The following is a 17,755-nucleotide window of genomic DNA, read 5'->3' as shown; positions in this document are numbered from 1 at the left end:
GTGTGGGTAGAGGGGGGGGGGGGATTTTTGCAGTGTTATCGTGCTTTAGTTGTTTTAATGGCATACTGAAGTGGTTCAGCAGGACGAGCGCACTGGATCATATAACACACGTATGATAATATAGACTGAGATATTCTTCATCTTGACCTGAGAAAGGATCACAGTCGACAGCATCAGTCCTGTGTCTGTAATATAATATTCATCAGAGCGTTGTTTATGAATGCTTCAGTCTTTCAGTCTCTAACATTCTCTCACAAGCACACAGTGATACATTTTTTTTTTTCAAAATCTGAGTCTGAAGCAGCAAACACAAGACATTTCAGCTCAAAACCTGCTGTCATTCGGCGTATACTGTACGTCTTCTTTCATCAAAACAACAGAAAATTCATTGTTTTAAATTATTTATTTTAACAGCCCTACTTTCAATTCTAATAATATGGTCAACATTTTATAACAAATGCATACAGTAATGCTCTCGTCTGTGTACAATACTGTATATTCTGCTTAATCAGAGGACTTAATGAGAGTAAATTTCATTTATGGCAATCTGTCTATTAATTACCAGTATTTTGCCATATATATATATATATATATATATATATATATATATATTCTCAGTATGAACTAATGAATATAATGTTTGACATTGGATTCTAAACATACTGTATTTTCTATTACAAACATAATTCATAAACACCATAATTACAAAATGAGTGTTAATTATCTTTATAAGAATAAACAAAAAAAAAAGTTAAGAACTTAAGTAAACATATATACATAAATAAGCAAGCAAATCAACAACAGCACAAATAGTGCAAAAAATGCTACTAGGTATTTATAGAATTGATATTCAGACATTTACTGTGGAATCAATGCAGGCTACTTTAGTTCCTTTTCTACCAATTATAGTATAAAATATCATAATAATAATAATAATAGTAATATTTGTGATAAATAGTAATAGGGTGTAAAATAAATAAATAGTTCACCATTATTGTGATTACTATTCTGTTGGACGGACAATATTTACTTTATTTATGTGCAGCAGGCTTTGTTTTACCTTACATTTATGTTGTTACAGAGGGGAAAAAAACTGTGGAGAAAATAAACTTAGAGATGAACTTAACAATCCACTCTCTTTTCTTATTTGAAATCCTATAAAAATATATATTTCTATATTACTCCAATTAATTGTGAATTTGAGAAGAACAAAAGAAAAATCTACTTTGACTTGAATCAATGCATGCTATAGTCATGACAACAAAAGGAAAATCAAAATCACTTTTTTTTTTGCCACTTTTAAAAGAAAAAAAAGAAAAATACAGCGGCAACTGAATAAAAAAACTTGCACTTGACGCAATCACATGGTTTCCAAAGCAGTAGAGACAGAGAAAGCCTGTGGGAAACAAAACTCAAGGAGGTGTACTCACAAAAAATGTCTGAAAAATTACAGCACATTCCTAAAGCACGAATGTAAAATGCTCACTGGTCACCTATAAAAGACGAGCGGTCGTGATTTCCATCACAACAGACGGTGCAGACGAGAGAAATGAGGCAGTACAGAAACCTCTGTGGCTCAATCCGCTGCCTCTGTGTTTACTCTCATTAGTCAATCTAATCACCTCCAGGTTTTTAATCAGACACTGTGCAATTAAGCGGCTGCCTTCATCTTAATGAATGCATGTCCCTCATTATTAAGTGTCTGAATTACACGCGTGACCTAATAAAGCCATTTTGGAGTGATGTTTGACCTGTGGGTCAATGGCGGCTGGAGCTTTTCAAGAGTGGCACAGTCATCAAATGCAGCTAAATGTCTTAATTTAGTGCATGCACTGATGCCCCTTTAAAGCAGCTTCTCAAACTACCAAACGGTGACTTCATATAAAGGGAAAGAAGGAAAATCATCTTCAATTCCGGTCAAAACAGTATCGACACATTTCTGAAAACATTAAAGGCAATTAATGTGAAAACTTCACAACGAGACAGCAAAAGGTTGTGGGAAGGGAAATGACTCTAAAGGCTGTTTTGTTATTTTGTCCCCATTGGCACGTCATCTCAGATAGGAGATGATATCTGCTGTGCATAATACTGTGGCTCTTGCATTCATTAAACTATTAAAGGAGCGGGAATCGAAATGGCAGCCTTTTGTGGAATAACTCTTATTGTGCACCGCTCTGCCGATTGCGAACGCTGAGTTTAGACCTCCTTTCATTTGTTTAATGCACAGCTGACATGCCAGTTTCTTTGTTCCTGGCATTCAGATCTCAACTTGACCTTATCAGATGGTGCCAAAACAGGAAAACAGACCAAAAAAAAAAAAAGAGGATTTTATGATCTAGCACAGGATCGCTGCAAATCAAGAGTGAAGTACAAGCGTTTCTCTTTGATGAAGTTCACTTGAAGAGCACTTAGAAAAGTAAACCCTTTTATGTTGCTTTCCAATGTGTTAAAATGCCTAGAAATCAAAATATTTGGTGCCAAATTTGGGTATTTGGCACTTTTGCTTGGGTGTTGGCATTTTGAACTGCCTTAGTGTTCAGTCCAACACGATTTGATACAATTGAATCCGAGCAGCAAATTCCAGCTGAATTGCCATTTGAAGGGTAAAAAAAAAGAAAACAAATAAAGTAACAATAATCCACAAGTAATCCACTCCAGTCCATCAATTAACATCTTGTGTCAAATCCATCATTAAGACATTTTAACTTAAAACCATTGCTTCCAGCTAAAATTTGAGTTAAGAAAAACCATAATAACACTTCCTCCAGTGAAAAAAAGTGGTCTTGTCTGAATCTGAATCAAGTGAGAAACATGCACAGATCAACGTTTAAAAAAGTAAACAGTCTAAAACATATTTCAGCCAGAAGCAATGCTTTAAAATTAAAAAGCCTTAATGCTGGGTTTGTTTCTTACAAACACACCTCTTTTCTCTTCTCAAGATGTTAAGTGATGGATGCACTGGAGTGGTGTGGATTATTGTGATGTTTTTATCAGCCGTTTGGACTCTCGTTCTGACGGCACCCATTCACTGCAGATGATCCACTGGTGAGCAAGTGATGCAATGCTACATTTTCTCCAAATCTGTTCTGACAAAGAAACAAACTCATCTACATCTTGGATGGTCTGAGGGTGATTTCCTTTTTTAGCGACTTTTCATTTTTTGGTGAACTATTCCTTTAATTGATGCATATAAATCACAGTGTTATAAGAGTAGTAAAACTGAAAAAAAATAAAAACCATATAGTAATATACGGTAATAAAATAAGATCAAAATCATAAAAGAAATGCGAGCCGTGACAGATGTTCTCTTCTGTAAGTAGTTTATATATATCTTGATTTGCATCAGTTACATCGTTTAAGCCATGTACAGTGGGGAAAAAAAGTATTTAGTCAGCCACCAATTGTGCAAGTTCTCCCACTTAAAAAGATGAGAGAGGCCTGTAATTTTCATCATAGGTATACCTCAACTATGAGAGACAAAATGAGAAAAAAAAATCCAGAAAATCACATTGTAGGATTTTTAAAGAATTAAATCATCTTCAATTCCGGTCAAAACAGTATCGACACATTTCTGAAAACATTAAAGGCAATTAATGTGAAAACTTCACAACGAGACAGCAAAAGGTTGTGGGAAGGGAAATGACTCTAAAGGCTGTTTTGTTATTTTGTCCCCATTGGCACGTCATCTCAGATAGGAGATGATATCTGCTGTGCATAATACTGTGGCTCTTGCATTCATTAAACTATTAAAGGAGCGGGAATCGAAATGGCAGCCTTTTGTGGAATAACTCTTATTGTGCACCGCTCTGCCGATTGCGAACGCTGAGTTTAGACCTCCTTTCATTTGTTTAATGCACAGCTGACATGCCAGTTTCTTTGTTCCTGGCATTCAGATCTCAACTTGACCTTATCAGATGGTGCCAAAACAGGAAAACAGACCAAAAAAAAAAAAAAAGAGGATTTTATGATCTAGCACAGGATTGCTGCAAATCAAGAGGGAAGTACAAGCGTTTCTCTTTGATGAAGTTCACTTGAAGAGCACTTAGAAAAGTAAACCCTTTTATGTTGCTTTCCAATGTGTTAAAATGCCTAGAAATCAAAATATTTGGTGCCAAATTTGGGTATTTGGCACTTTTGCTTGGGTGTTGGCATTTTGAACTGCCTTAGTGTTCAGTCCAACACGATTTGATACAATTGAATCCGAGCAGCAAATTCCAGCTGAATTGCCATTTGAAGGGTAAAAAAAAAGAAAACAAATAAAGTAACAATAATCCACAAGTAATCCACTCCAGTCCATCAATTAACATCTTGTGTCAAATCCATCATTAAGACATTTTAACTTAAAACCATTGCTTCCAGCTAAAGTTTGAGTTAAGAAAAACCATAATAACACTTCCTCCAGTGAAAAAAAAGTGGTCTTGTCTGAATCTGAATCAAGTGAGAAACATGCACAGATCAACGTTTAAAAAAGTAAACAGTCTAAAACATATTTCAGCCAGAAGCAATGCTTTAAAATTAAAAAGCCTTAATGCTGGGTTTGTTTCTTACAAACACACCTCTTTTCTCTTCTCAAGATGTTAAGTGATGGATGCACTGGAGTGGTGTGGATTATTGTGATGTTTTTATCAGCCGTTTGGACTCTCGTTCTGACGGCACCCATTCACTGCAGATGATCCACTGGTGAGCAAGTGATGCAATGCTACATTTTCTCCAAATCTGTTCTGACAAAGAAACAAACTCATCTACATCTTGGATGGTCTGAGGGTGATTTCCTTTTTTAGCGACTTTTCATTTTTTGGTGAACTATTCCTTTAATTGATGCATATAAATCACAGTGTTATAAGAGTAGTAAAACTGAAAAAAAATAAAAACCATATAGTAATATACGGTAATAAAATAAGATCAAAATCATAAAAGAAATGCGAGCCGTGACAGATGTTCTCTTCTGTAAGTAGTTTATATATATCTTGATTTGCATCAGTTACATCGTTTAAGGCATATACAGTGGGGGAAAAAAGTATTTAGTCAGCCACCAATTGTGCAAGTTCTCCCACTTAAAAAGATGAGAGAGGCCTGTAATTTTCATCATAGGTATACCTCAACTATGAGAGACAAAATGAGAAAAAAAAATCCAGAAAATCACATTGTAGGATTTTTAAAGAATTTATTTGCAAATTATGGTGGAAAATAAGTATTGGGTCAATAACAAAATTTAATCTCAATACTTTGTTATATACCCTTTGTTGGCAATGACAGACGTCAAACGTTTTCTGTAAGTCTTCAATGTTGCATTTCCTTATAAAGTTTTCAGCCAACTGGCGAGTCACTGACAAAGGCAGTTTTTACACTGACTTGGCACTTGGCGAGCGAACCCTGTTGCATGGCTTTTTTGAAATCTACAAAAATCACAGCTGGCAGAAGTCCTTCAGAATAATGATTTCACATGTGTGCTGCTCTCTCTTATCTCATTATTTTCTCCTCTCATTTAGCATATATCCTTTCTTCTCGTTCTTCATCTTGTTTCACTCTTCCTTTCCCACTGTCTTCTGCTCTGTTCATTATTCCGTCGTCTCTTTCTCTCTGTGTTGTCCATCACGTCACCTCATCTTTCTCCAGCTTTCTCATTTTTTTTTCATGCTTCAAAGGTTTGGAAGTATCTTCTCTCTCTATGCTAATGGCACAGGAGGGAGCCATCGCCACACTATAATGGTTTGGACACACCTGGCTAGAACTCCAGGGAGGAAATTCAAATGACGGACACACAAGCGCTTTCATTTGCAGTAGAAATAAAGATACATGAAAGAAACTAAACTAAACGCCTTTAGAAACTAAACACAACCGACATACGGAAGAGAAAGGTCCCTGCGTGTGAATAAATGTGCCTTCTTAATGCTTTACAGAGGAATTTTATGAAAATCAAACCAGCATGGACTTTTTAACATAGAAAACATAACACGAAAAAAGTCCTGAAGGGTCTTAAAAAAAAAATATATATATATATATATATATATATATATATATATATATATATTCCGCCTCAGACTAAATGTCATGGATTTAATATATTATCTTGTCTAAACTGTAAGAAAAAAGCTGTAGAAAAACGGATAATGGCAGAAAATGACCAGTACTTCTTTTAAGTTCACGGCATTTCATTCAACCCTAAAACACAACACAACTGAATGCATAAACACCAAAAAATAAATAAATCAACATTACAAGTCTGATTCTGATTACTCCTGTATGTGTATTCATGTATTTGTGAATGTGTGTGTGTGTGTGTGTGTGTGCATGTGTGAGTGAGTATATAACACACACACACACACACACACACACACACACACAGTGCATGTGTGAGTGAGTATATAACACACACACACACATATTCACAGATACATGAATACATATACATATATATATTTTATTTTTTATTTTTATGTAGTAATATTACTGTTTTTACTGCATTTTTTAATCAAATAAATGCAGAATTTGTGAGCAGAAGAGACTTATTTCATAAACATTAAAAAAAGAAAAAGAGAGAAAGTCAAAGGTATAATTATTTCAAAGGTAGGTAAAATCCTTTTGGCTCAGTGAGGCGAGAAACTGAACATGATGGAGGAAACAGAACATGTTCTTCATCCACAGGATAAATGAATCACTTTGCACTTTGAAATGCTTAGGCCATGCCCACACGTGCATGGGTATTTATATAAACAGAGTTTTTCCTTCTTCTGTTTTAAAAACAAATCTCCGTCCACATGAAAACGCAAATGCATGCTATGAAGCACTGTCATGAGCATGCCAAACCAGCAGGTGGCGATATAATCTCAAGTTTAAAGCCATGTTGGCCAATCCGAAACCTGAAAAAGTCTCCACTAGGCGGAGATAACAACGCAGGCGCCGATGTCACAAGCCAAAAATCTTCACCCTGGCAGGCGTTTTCAAAAATGTTCGGTTTCAGTGAACTGGTGCTGCGTTTGCGTGTGGACGAATGGCCTAACCGCATAGAAAAAGCTGCGGTTTTAAAAATAACCGCATTCTTGTGGACAGGGCCTTAGAATCCCAGAAATATGTTGAGAATCCTGTTTTTCATTTGTTTTGGACAATGAGGGGGGGGGGGGAGAAGAAGAAGCAATAAATGAATCAGAAGAGGAAATTGTTGGCAGTTGGAGAGCAGGCACTTTTCTGGTAGAAACTTTTAATAAGATCACCCACTGGCAACAGATCAGCCTTCACAACTCAGCATGGAATAAACTCGGACAATCTTATTAGTTGTTCTTCATATATATTTCATTCCGGGAGGTCCTTGCTGAAAACGTTCCTTCCAAAATAAATACTATATTTCACCATTCAAATTATGTTGTATGTGAATGCTGACCGTTGTTATAGATTCAGCTCTCATCTGTGTCTGACCGCCCACTCCAGGAGAAACGCTGAGGTGGATTATCAAACATGAGGTGAGGAGCATGCTCCAGAGGACAGAACCGAACAGTTTTTTATGCATGTAATTTTTCTATATTAATATATGTTTTGACATGTCATCATAACGACTACAAGCCGACATTTGGTCCAAAATGTGATTACTCACAATGTGTATTTTCAGTTTTGTTCTTTTTTTACTTGCCCTCAGACCATCCAAGATGTAGATGAGTTTGTTTCTTCATCAGATTTGGAGAAATGTAGCATTCCATCACTTGCTCCCCAATGAAGATTTGAAATGCAACTCTGGATACTTTAATTCATCAAAAAAAATGCGTTAGTGGCATTAGACACGTATTATAGTATTCTCTAATTATACTTCTGTAGCTTCTCTTTGAAATAACATTTCAGAGAGTCTGATATAATATAACCAACTATGAGGTATCTTATTATAACAGTATATCTTAAAAAAAAAAAAAAAAACTTTGGTCAAATGTTAAAAGCATTTGTCTTATAAATACTGTAGTTATACTTTACATCCAAAATCATCTACAGGGATGCTGCTATATATTCATATGTTATTCTGATGCTGTGCTGGGCCCCGTAATTGCTGCTCTGTTTTCTTTTTGTTAGATATGCGATAGTAATTCTGTGCTAAATTGCTTAAAGTCAATGCACATCTTTATCTAGCTGATGATTTTAACATTCTGATAAGTAATTAGTCATTAATAATATTAATAATATATAAATAATAGTAATTTATGAAAGGATACAGGTGCAAACACATCTGTGAAAAATCACATGTTAGATCTTGGAAATAAAACTGCTTTCACATTCAACACGCACCTTTAAGTATATCACTCGGATCTCAAGCTTGACACTCGCGTAAAGCTATACAATTTCCTTCTAACTGCTGGCCGAAGTGGATTCATTTCTGGATTTCTTGACTCGGGCCAAGGTCACGATACCACTCTGGATGGAGTCTCCCTGTGTTTTACCCTCTTCAGCATCGGTGACATGAGGGACTTTAAAGAGCTTTTCCGTCCTCTGCCATTTCTCCACACTCTCAGTAATAGAGGTGAAGTGAATGCTTAAAAGGATTAGGCAGCGATCGCTGCAAATGCCCCGAAAGTGCCGTGCTGATTGTTTTAGGACACGCTGTGTTTTTTGAAGACAGACTCCATTCAAAGCTTGGCAAGATTACAATTTAGTACCTTTACAAATGTTGTTTTTTGGCAAAAAAGCCGTCCTTTCACTCTTTTCAGCTATTTGCTGCAAAATTACAATCCAATGAATTCTTGCTCTGAGAAAGATATGTGACATTAATGTGTAGGTAGAGATTTTTTTAATTTGTTTTGTTTGTTTTCACACATTGATCAAAGGAAGACATGAAAAATTAAAATAAATACTTTGAAGATGATAAACATTCCTTTCATCATCTGGACATTTTTTTTTACTTTAAAAGTAAGCTGTGGACTGTGCTCCGCAAAAAACAAACAAAAAATAAAATACTAATAAAATCATTACAGAATAATGCATATTACTAAATTAAAAACAAAAAAGAAAAGAAAAAAGAGGAAAGGTAAAATAAAAAGAATAATAATAAATATAATACAACTAAAACATAAGTTCAAATGAGACCAATAATTATAATGAATTCAATGCAAGAATAAAAAGGTGAGACTGTAACTTAGATTTAAAATCATATACAGAAGATGTGGATCTCACAGGGGAAGACTGTTCCATAACCTGGGACCGGCCACCACGATCACCTTTTAACTTCAATCTTGATCTTGGATATGACAGAGTAATACTGTCTGAGGATCGCAAACATGTGGCAGACCTATTCACATTTACAAGATCTGACAAACAAGAAGGTGCCCCAGACCGTTTAAGGATTTAAAAACAAACAGCAAAATGTTTTATTCAATTCTATAACGCACTGGCAACTAGTTAAGAGACATTAAAATCGGAGTAATGTGTTCTCGTTTACGAACCCCTGTTAAAAATCTGGCTGTTGCATTTTGCACCATTTGAAGCCGTGACATGGAGGATTGGGGTAGTCCAATATACAAGGAGTTACAATAGTCCAAACGTGATAAAACAAAGATCTTTCAAGATCTTTAAAAGATAGAAAACATCTAACTATTGACAGACGTTTAAGATGGAAAAAACATAACTTAACTACTGAGTTAATATGTTGGTCAAACTTAAGGGAGGAATCAAAAAGAACTCCCAAATTTTTCACCGTTGGTTTGGTATAAGATTTTAAATGACCACAGTTAAAATTTGGTTTTCCTTTACCCACAGAGGGTACAAAGACAATTGCTTCCGTCTTTCCCTCATTTAAATGCAAAAAAAATTTAGACATCCAAGATCAGCTAAGCATGCAAGCAATGTTTCTAAACCATTCGTGCCATTGTGTTTTAAAGGTAAATAGATTTGGGTGTCATCAGCATAATAATGAAAGGACACTATGCTTCCTAAAAATTGAACCTAGTGGAAGCATGTACAGTGAAAACAAGATGGGAGCCAAAATAGAGCCTTGAGGAACACCAGAGTGTGGACTGTGCTCCGCAAAAAACAAACAAAAAATAAAATACTAATAAAATCATTACAGAATAATGCATATTACTAAATTAAAAACAAAAAAGAAAAGAAAAAAGAGGAAAGGTAAAATAAAAAGAATAATAATAAATATAATACAACTAAAACATAAGTTCAAATGAGACCAATAATTATAATGAATTCAATGCAAGAATAAAAAGATGAGACTGTAACTTAGATTTAAAATCATATACAGAAGATGTGGATCTCACAGGGGAAGACTGTTCCATAACCTGGGACCGGCCACCACGATCACCTTTTAACTTCAATCTTGATCTTGGATATGACAGAGTAATACTGTCTGAGGATCGCAAACATGTGGCAGACCTATTCACATTTACAAGATCTGACAAACAAGAAGGTGCCCCAGACCGTTTAAGGATTTAAAAACAAACAGCAAAATGTTTTATTCAATTCTATAACGCACTGGCAACTAGTTAAGAGACATTAAAATCGGAGTAATGTGTTCTCGTTTACGAACCCCTGTTAAAAATCTGGCTGTTGCATTTTGCACCATTTGAAGCCGTGACATGGAGGATTGGGGTAGTCCAATATACAAGGAGTTACAATAGTCCAAACGTGATAAAACAAGAGCATGTGTGACTGTTTCAAGATCTTTAAAAGATAGAAAACATCTAACTATTGACAGACGTTTAAGATGGAAAAAACATAACTTAACTACTGAGTTAATATGTTGGTCAAACTTAAGGGAGGAATCAAAAAGAACTCCCAAATTTTTCACCGTTGGTTTGGTATAAGATTTTAAATGACCACAGTTAAAATTTGGTTTTCCTTTACCCACAGAGGGTACAAAGACAATTGCTTCCGTCTTTCCCTCATTTAAATGCAAAAAAAATTTAGACATCCAAGATCAGCTAAGCATGCAAGCAATGTTTCTAAACCATTCGTGCCATTGTGTTTTAAAGGTAAATAGATTTGGGTGTCATCAGCATAATAATGAAAGGACACTATGCTTCCTAAAAATTGAACCTAGTGGAAGCATGTACAGTGAAAACAAGATGGGAGCCAAAATAGAGCCTTGAGGAACACCAGAGGTAAGAGGAGCTACAGATAAAACAGCGTGACCAATACCTACTGAAAAAAGTTATGTTACTAAGATAAGATCTGAACCAGCTCAGGGCACTTCCTTGGATGCCAACACACTTTTCCAGGCACAATAAAAGAATGCCATGATCAACTGTATCGAATGCTGCACTCAAATCTAAAAGCACTAAAATTACTGAGTTCCCAGATTCAACAAGTAGACATAAATGTCATTTAATACTCTTAAAAGAGCAGACTCAGTACTATGATTTTTCCTAAATCCAGACTGGAATTTTTCAAGAGTATTATTTGTTTCCAAAAAAAAACTCTCTCTAAAATGTTAGCAATAAAAGGTCAATTTGAGATTGGCCTAAAATGCAATAAAACAGTTGTGTCCAGATTAGGCTTTTTCAACAGAGGTTTCACCATTGCATGTTTACAATAAGCTGGAACAAACCTATAAAGAAGGCTCTTAAACAAATAAAAACTTTATTACTTATTTTTAGGGGGTATTACTCCTAAATTTGATAGAATTTTAATTGTTGGGGACTTTAATATTCATGTTTGTTGTGACTCCACAGTATTAGCCAAATAATTTATATTTACCGTGCTCTTACCGAATTAATTTCTCATTCGGTAGGAGCACATTTATTCAAAACCACTTAAGCTCCAAAGCTACTAAAATCAGTAAAGTATGATGAAATAAGGGTTGATGATCTTCATGAAAAATTATCGATTAATTGCCCATTTAAATACATTTAATTTAATGATAACACTTTATTTCGATAGTCCACTTTAGACATTCTATTAACAGTAAGTAACTTTGCAACTACATTAGTAGAGTATTAGTAGACTGTCTGCTTAATATCTTCTAACACTTTCTTTGTCAACATTCTACTAACCCTAAACCTACCCTAACAGTCTACTCTGAGAGTTAGTAGACATGTAGTTGCAAAATAATGAGAATTAGTTGACATGTAGTTACAAAGTTACTTATAGTTAATAGAATGTCTAAAGTGGACTATCGAAATAAAGTGTAACCAATTTAATATATACCGATAAATGCATCTTTCATACTGATTACCTAATCAGAGTTTAGTTGTTTTCTATTTAAATTATTTAAATCTATTTAAAAAGAGATGTTTCAAGTTTTTGTATAGATATGTTTTTCATGTCTGTGAGTCAAGCAGCCTATACACTGAGTTTCTTCTCGCTTGAGTTTTGTGATGGTTATCTGTATGAGCAAAAATGACGGCATATTTTGTTTCACCTCCATGTCATGCGGTAAGAGCACATACAGCTTCCACACTCCACACAAACACTTGGATCTGCACCTAATAGAGCACATTTATCTAGGTAACGTTAGAGCAAACAGCCGTGTAAAGTCACTACTACTTATATGTTTTAATGATAACATATAAGCCATATTTAAGGACGATGAATGATGGCGAACGTTTGGATTTCCTGCCAGATATGCTGTAACTACTACAAGGAGCATTCGTTAACGATCCGCCTGTCACAGACACAACAGTTTTTTTTCCTGCGACTAACCGACTATTATGGGGGCAGCCCTAGAAAATATAAATAGCCTATCAAAGGCTCTTGGCTGACCACTTCTGACCTGATCACAGAAAACAAAACAAAAAAACAATACCAAGTGGAAACAGGAAGATCAGATGAATAAGTAATTTCCATCCATCATAAACTGACTCCCTCTTCCATCTGCCACTTTGATTTCCTATCACGGACAGCAAATTGTTCAGGCAGAACCAAACTGAGGTCACAAACAATGGTAACCCTCAATACCGCATTCTGTCCATCTCTCTGTACTTTGCTAAATACTTTTACATGCACCAATAAGCATCAATCCAAATGAATTCAATCCGATTTCACATTGTGAAAGTTCTAAACCCTAAACTGCAATCCGATTCACACCGAGCTGTTTACATGTTGACTTTTCAATCCAATTGAGCCATCAATCCTGCTCTTGAAAGGCCAATGGCCTTCAGACTTTAGCTCCAACCAGCTCCAACACACTTGCCTGGAATTTTCCAGTAAGTCCTGTAGACCTCGTTCAGGTGTGTTAAATTAGAATTAGAGCTAAACTTTGCAGGATAGTGGCTCTCCAGGAGCAGTAACATAGTCTCCTGATCTATAGAGATGACTGAGATAAAGTCAGAATGACTGACTGGTGTTTTTTTGTTGAAGATAGACTGCAGCCAATCTCATCCCTCCCAAAGAGAATAAATCTTTCAAGAACATCAAATGAAAGAACAACATCACTGCCATGATCAGGAAAGCCAGACAAGAGAAAGTTCTTTCTGAGGCAACTGAAAATGCTCCATCATTCTGCTTCAGTTTACAGGTCTATCATAGACAGCCTCATTCATCACAGGCTGGTTTCCTTCTGCCTCCTGCTCCAGGACCAGCGTACAGCGGCCGATCTGCTCTGCTGGAATGATCAGCGGCTGTCACCTGCCATCACCCTGAGAGGCTCAAACATGCCTTACGAGATCACCTTGAACTCATCACATCCTTGGCATTATCTCTTCACCTGACTCTCCAATGCAGATGATGGAAGTCTATGTGCACAAGGACCTCCTGTCACCAAGACAGCTTCTTCCCTGAAGCCCTTTACGTCACCTTTAAGTTATGTCAGGTCAGGGCAAACCAAGATAGCCTTATTTCCTTGTTTCACTGAATGTATGACCATGGAGATCCATCATACTGTACATTACCTGTAATTATAGTCGTCAGGAATCACATGAGCATTTATGAATTTTTTTCATAATTTGATTTCTGAAAGTTTTTACATGTGTGGTCGGAATTGACAGAGATATTAATATCAGGTGTAAACAGGGATCTAGATTAATTACCCCTTGTGAAAAAAAAAACAATTTAGCATACTTTAGCAAAGAGTACTTATTTGGAAAATATGTATTTATGTATTTATTTATTTGCAAGTGAACTGAAATTCAATGAAAATGTATTAGGCTTATAGTTTAAATGTATGTTAAATGCAATTAGCAAGTGAAATTTAGCAAGTTTTTTGTTTTGTTTAGTTTTTTGACCCAGTCAAGTAGAATATATGTAATTTCATTATTACTAGTACTGACAAGCAGTAATAAAACTAAAATATCAACTAAAATATAGTTTAATGTTATTTCTATTGAAATGTGTATATATGTATAACACATTTGTAATGAAGTTAAAAAAGTGTACCTACATGCAAGTGTGTTAAGAATCATAGTCATGAAAGTTTCTCTATTTAAGTACACTTAAGTGACCTTTTATTTCATTAACAGCATATTATAGATCTGCTGTTTATATGTATATATATATATATATGTATATATATGTATATATACACACATTTGAGATTTATAGTGCACTATAAGTGTACACATTCAATACAAGTAAGCATACTTTTTCACCACTTTTTATTTAATTTTTTTCACACTACTTTTTCTTTTTGACATCTATGATGTCATGGGACATGTGAGAACCAATCATTTATATGTCAAATCTGACATAAAACCTGACACATTCTTGTTTCATTACAAAATAAAAGAGCAATTAGGACATTCTTCAGAAGTTGCCCTTTTGTGTTCCCCAGAAGAAATGGCTTTGTAACAACTCGAGCGTTATTGAAAGATAAGTGCATTTTCATTGTGGGGAGAACTATTCTTTTAAAGCGCTGCAGCTGATAAGACTGCAAGATCACTGTCAGACTTTCATTCCTAATAAATGTGTGAGTGATCAAGGCCCATTGTGCTGCGTATGATTGATTCATCCATCAGCTCAGAGCGCTGTGAGCTCATCAATTTCCCTGTTTTATGAGCAGATCTCACCCCAAAAAGCCATTAACCGCATTTCCTTGTACTCATTTCCTTCCTTTTAATCTGCACACGTAACATGAGACAAACTTATCTGCCTGTAATGAGACGTATTTGCCAGAATGCTGTTCTCCTGGAATGAGTGCTTGAGAGTCTCAGTGCAGCGTGCCAGGAGCGACTCAACAACCCTCACATGTGCTGTGGTTCAGATCGTTTGACCACAGTCAGCGGTTATGAGAGCGATGTTAGATGATCTGTGGTAACTCACCATGCAGCCGGTTGAGTCCATCCTTCTGTCTGAAACACACTTAAAGTTTTTCCGGCATCCGCCATTATCTTTAGAGCAATCCCTCACTGGACCAAACGACGCAAGCAGATCGTCCACCGTCTCAAAATATGTGGACATGATGGCCTCTTCCCTAAAAGACAAACACAGAAGATGAATACAATTAAATATAAATAACATACACAATCACTATACAAATCCTTTTAAAGCAGATTCTCATACTAAATTATCAAATGTCCTCAGACATAAAAAGAAAAAATAAGCATGTATACATCTGCAGTTTGAACCTATAAATACTAATTAGATAATGTAGAATATGCAGTGCTAAAATAATTGACTTCAACATGAGGACAAAGTGAGCAGCACCTCCTCTGTCCTCTGCACAACAGCGTTTACTCTGAGAGCAGGACACATTTGAAACAGGTGCTTGTTTTGTGGCAGAGACAGACATAATTTGTCACTATCCGTCATTATTTTTCCAATGAGGATGGAGCTGAAATCACAAGGTCACAGAAATATTGTGTGCTTTGCTGTTGCCATGACATCTGGCAAACGTCTGCGGGGATCTATTGTGATGATGAATATCATCACACAGACACAGACACAGACACACACACACACACACACACACACACACACACACAGACACACACACATATATACAGTATATACTGCATTTTAAACTATCAAAATGTTGAAGTAATTGAACTTACAAAACAAAACAGATGCAGGAATCTGTCAATTATATTTTTATTTTATTATTTATTTATTTTATTTTATTTCTTGCAACTTAATTTACAGCTTAAAAAATAAAATAACGTATGTAATATGTATGCTTGTAATCAGATTTCACAAACTTTGCTCTGTACAAACCTTTTGCATTATACATCTAATTTGTTGACATTTGTGGGGAAACCATCTATGATGATGAAACACTTTTCTGAAATCTCTCAGTACATTTGTAGACACACAGATTGCAATAGGATAAGACAATACATTATAATAATCTGTAATTCATGAGTGACCAAGTAATTTGTGTTTTTGACAAGCTGGTTGAGTGAATGTTTTAGTGACTCACTTATTATCACCTACTTTCATAAAAGGCGAATCTGAATTAATCTTTATAGTGAACAAAAAATAATCACTGAGATGATTTAAAATCACAACTATTATGCAAGAATGAAATATAAATAAATATATATATATATATATATAAACACATATTCTCTTCCAGTCAGTGAGCAAAGCATAACAGGTGCTGAAAATCCCTCAACGAATGTCAGTGATGCTAATTAGCTTTGTTTTTTTGCAATTTCAACCGAAATGAACATTATTTGAATTGGACATCTAAATACAATCTACTTACAACTAATTAACTTTAATGAAATGGTTAGGCTTACTTTGTATGAGGAAAATAATAAACATAATTACACTATTTTATATACCCAATAAAGTTGTTAAGCACTTGCTATAATTAAAGGTATGATTTATTTACTGTATATTTTATACAGTTTCATGGTTTTCACATTGCCAATGATGTTTGGTTTATATGGAGGACGAAACCTGCAAAAACAATAAATAAATAAATACACAAATAAATAGTAATAATATTTATTTGCATATTTATTTATTTATTTGTGTATTTATTTATTTATTGTTTTTGCAGATTTCGTCCTTTCCTCCATAGGTTTATGATCATCAGTCATCCAGAACACTAAAATGCGAATTAATGAAAAAAAAAAACAATAATAATAATAATAATGTGTCAAACAACTGAGATCCAGAGATGTGATTCATTCTGTGTCCTTGAATTAGTCTCATTCAAAAACGTGCAAGCAACAAACCAGACTGAATGCTCTTGGGATGAATGCATGTCCAGAGACACATTCACAGCAAGTGCTCTTCATTTCAAAAGCACCTCAAGCAAAGCACCAATCTCTTAAATGTATTATTACTGACAGTATTTCTGTGCAGTTAGATATATATATACATCTGCTGATTCTCTGCTGATCATCTGCTCACAGAGGATTCATGCAATAAACAACATGAATAGAGACAAATTAGTCTAAATTCATTTCAGAAATTAACTTTTCAATTAAGGGGCACTATTTGATTTCCAGGGGTATTTTTTATTTAAATTTTTTACCTTTGTAAGGGCAATTTTCATAATTACCTTATTAATTGTATCTGTGTTGTCTTTTACATCAAATGCTTACATTTGACCAATTACTTAAATCAATCAGAATAGTACTGTTACCAATAACAACAAACTATATCAAATTGTATTTAAATTCTACATTCAACAAATAGAACGCCTCGGTTACGAGGCGTCACATCGGATGACCGACGAATTGGGATCTCGCCTAGAGAGACCAATCTACTTCGAGTGTAAACCAAACGAGCCAATGCACATTGGCATATGATTATTGCATCCAGCTGCTGCTGATCACAGCGTGAGTATAAGTAGGCAGCAGATGCAGCGCATATTCAGGTTTTAGCTGAGGAGCCGAATCGGTGACCCGGCCTCTCAGCGGTGGTACAGGAGCTGTGGTGACGGGACGTG

The 17,755-nt window shown here is 35.2% G+C and overlaps 1 protein-coding gene across 1 annotated transcript in view; it reads right to left on the bottom strand.

Moving 5' to 3' along the window:
• The window catches only part of LOC107564425 (astrotactin-2-like), a 243,594-nt gene that overhangs the window by 11,127 nt on the left and 214,712 nt on the right, over positions 1 to 17,755 (bottom strand). The window contains exon 11 of the mRNA XM_016249517.1: positions 15,175 to 15,325. Within this exon, the coding sequence (XP_016105003.1) occupies positions 15,175 to 15,325 (151 nt within the window). The remainder of the gene's footprint in view (positions 1 to 15,174; positions 15,326 to 17,755) is intronic.

The sequence above is a fragment of the Sinocyclocheilus grahami genome, unplaced genomic scaffold (assembly GCF_001515645.1).
Source record: "Sinocyclocheilus grahami isolate Dianchi unplaced genomic scaffold, SAMN03320097.WGS_v1.1 scaffold933.1, whole genome shotgun sequence".
NCBI classification, from domain to species: Eukaryota; Metazoa; Chordata; class Actinopteri; order Cypriniformes; family Cyprinidae; genus Sinocyclocheilus; species Sinocyclocheilus grahami.
The sequence above is the reverse complement of the archived record's forward strand: the minus strand, read 5'-3'. Positions and strand labels throughout refer to the sequence as shown.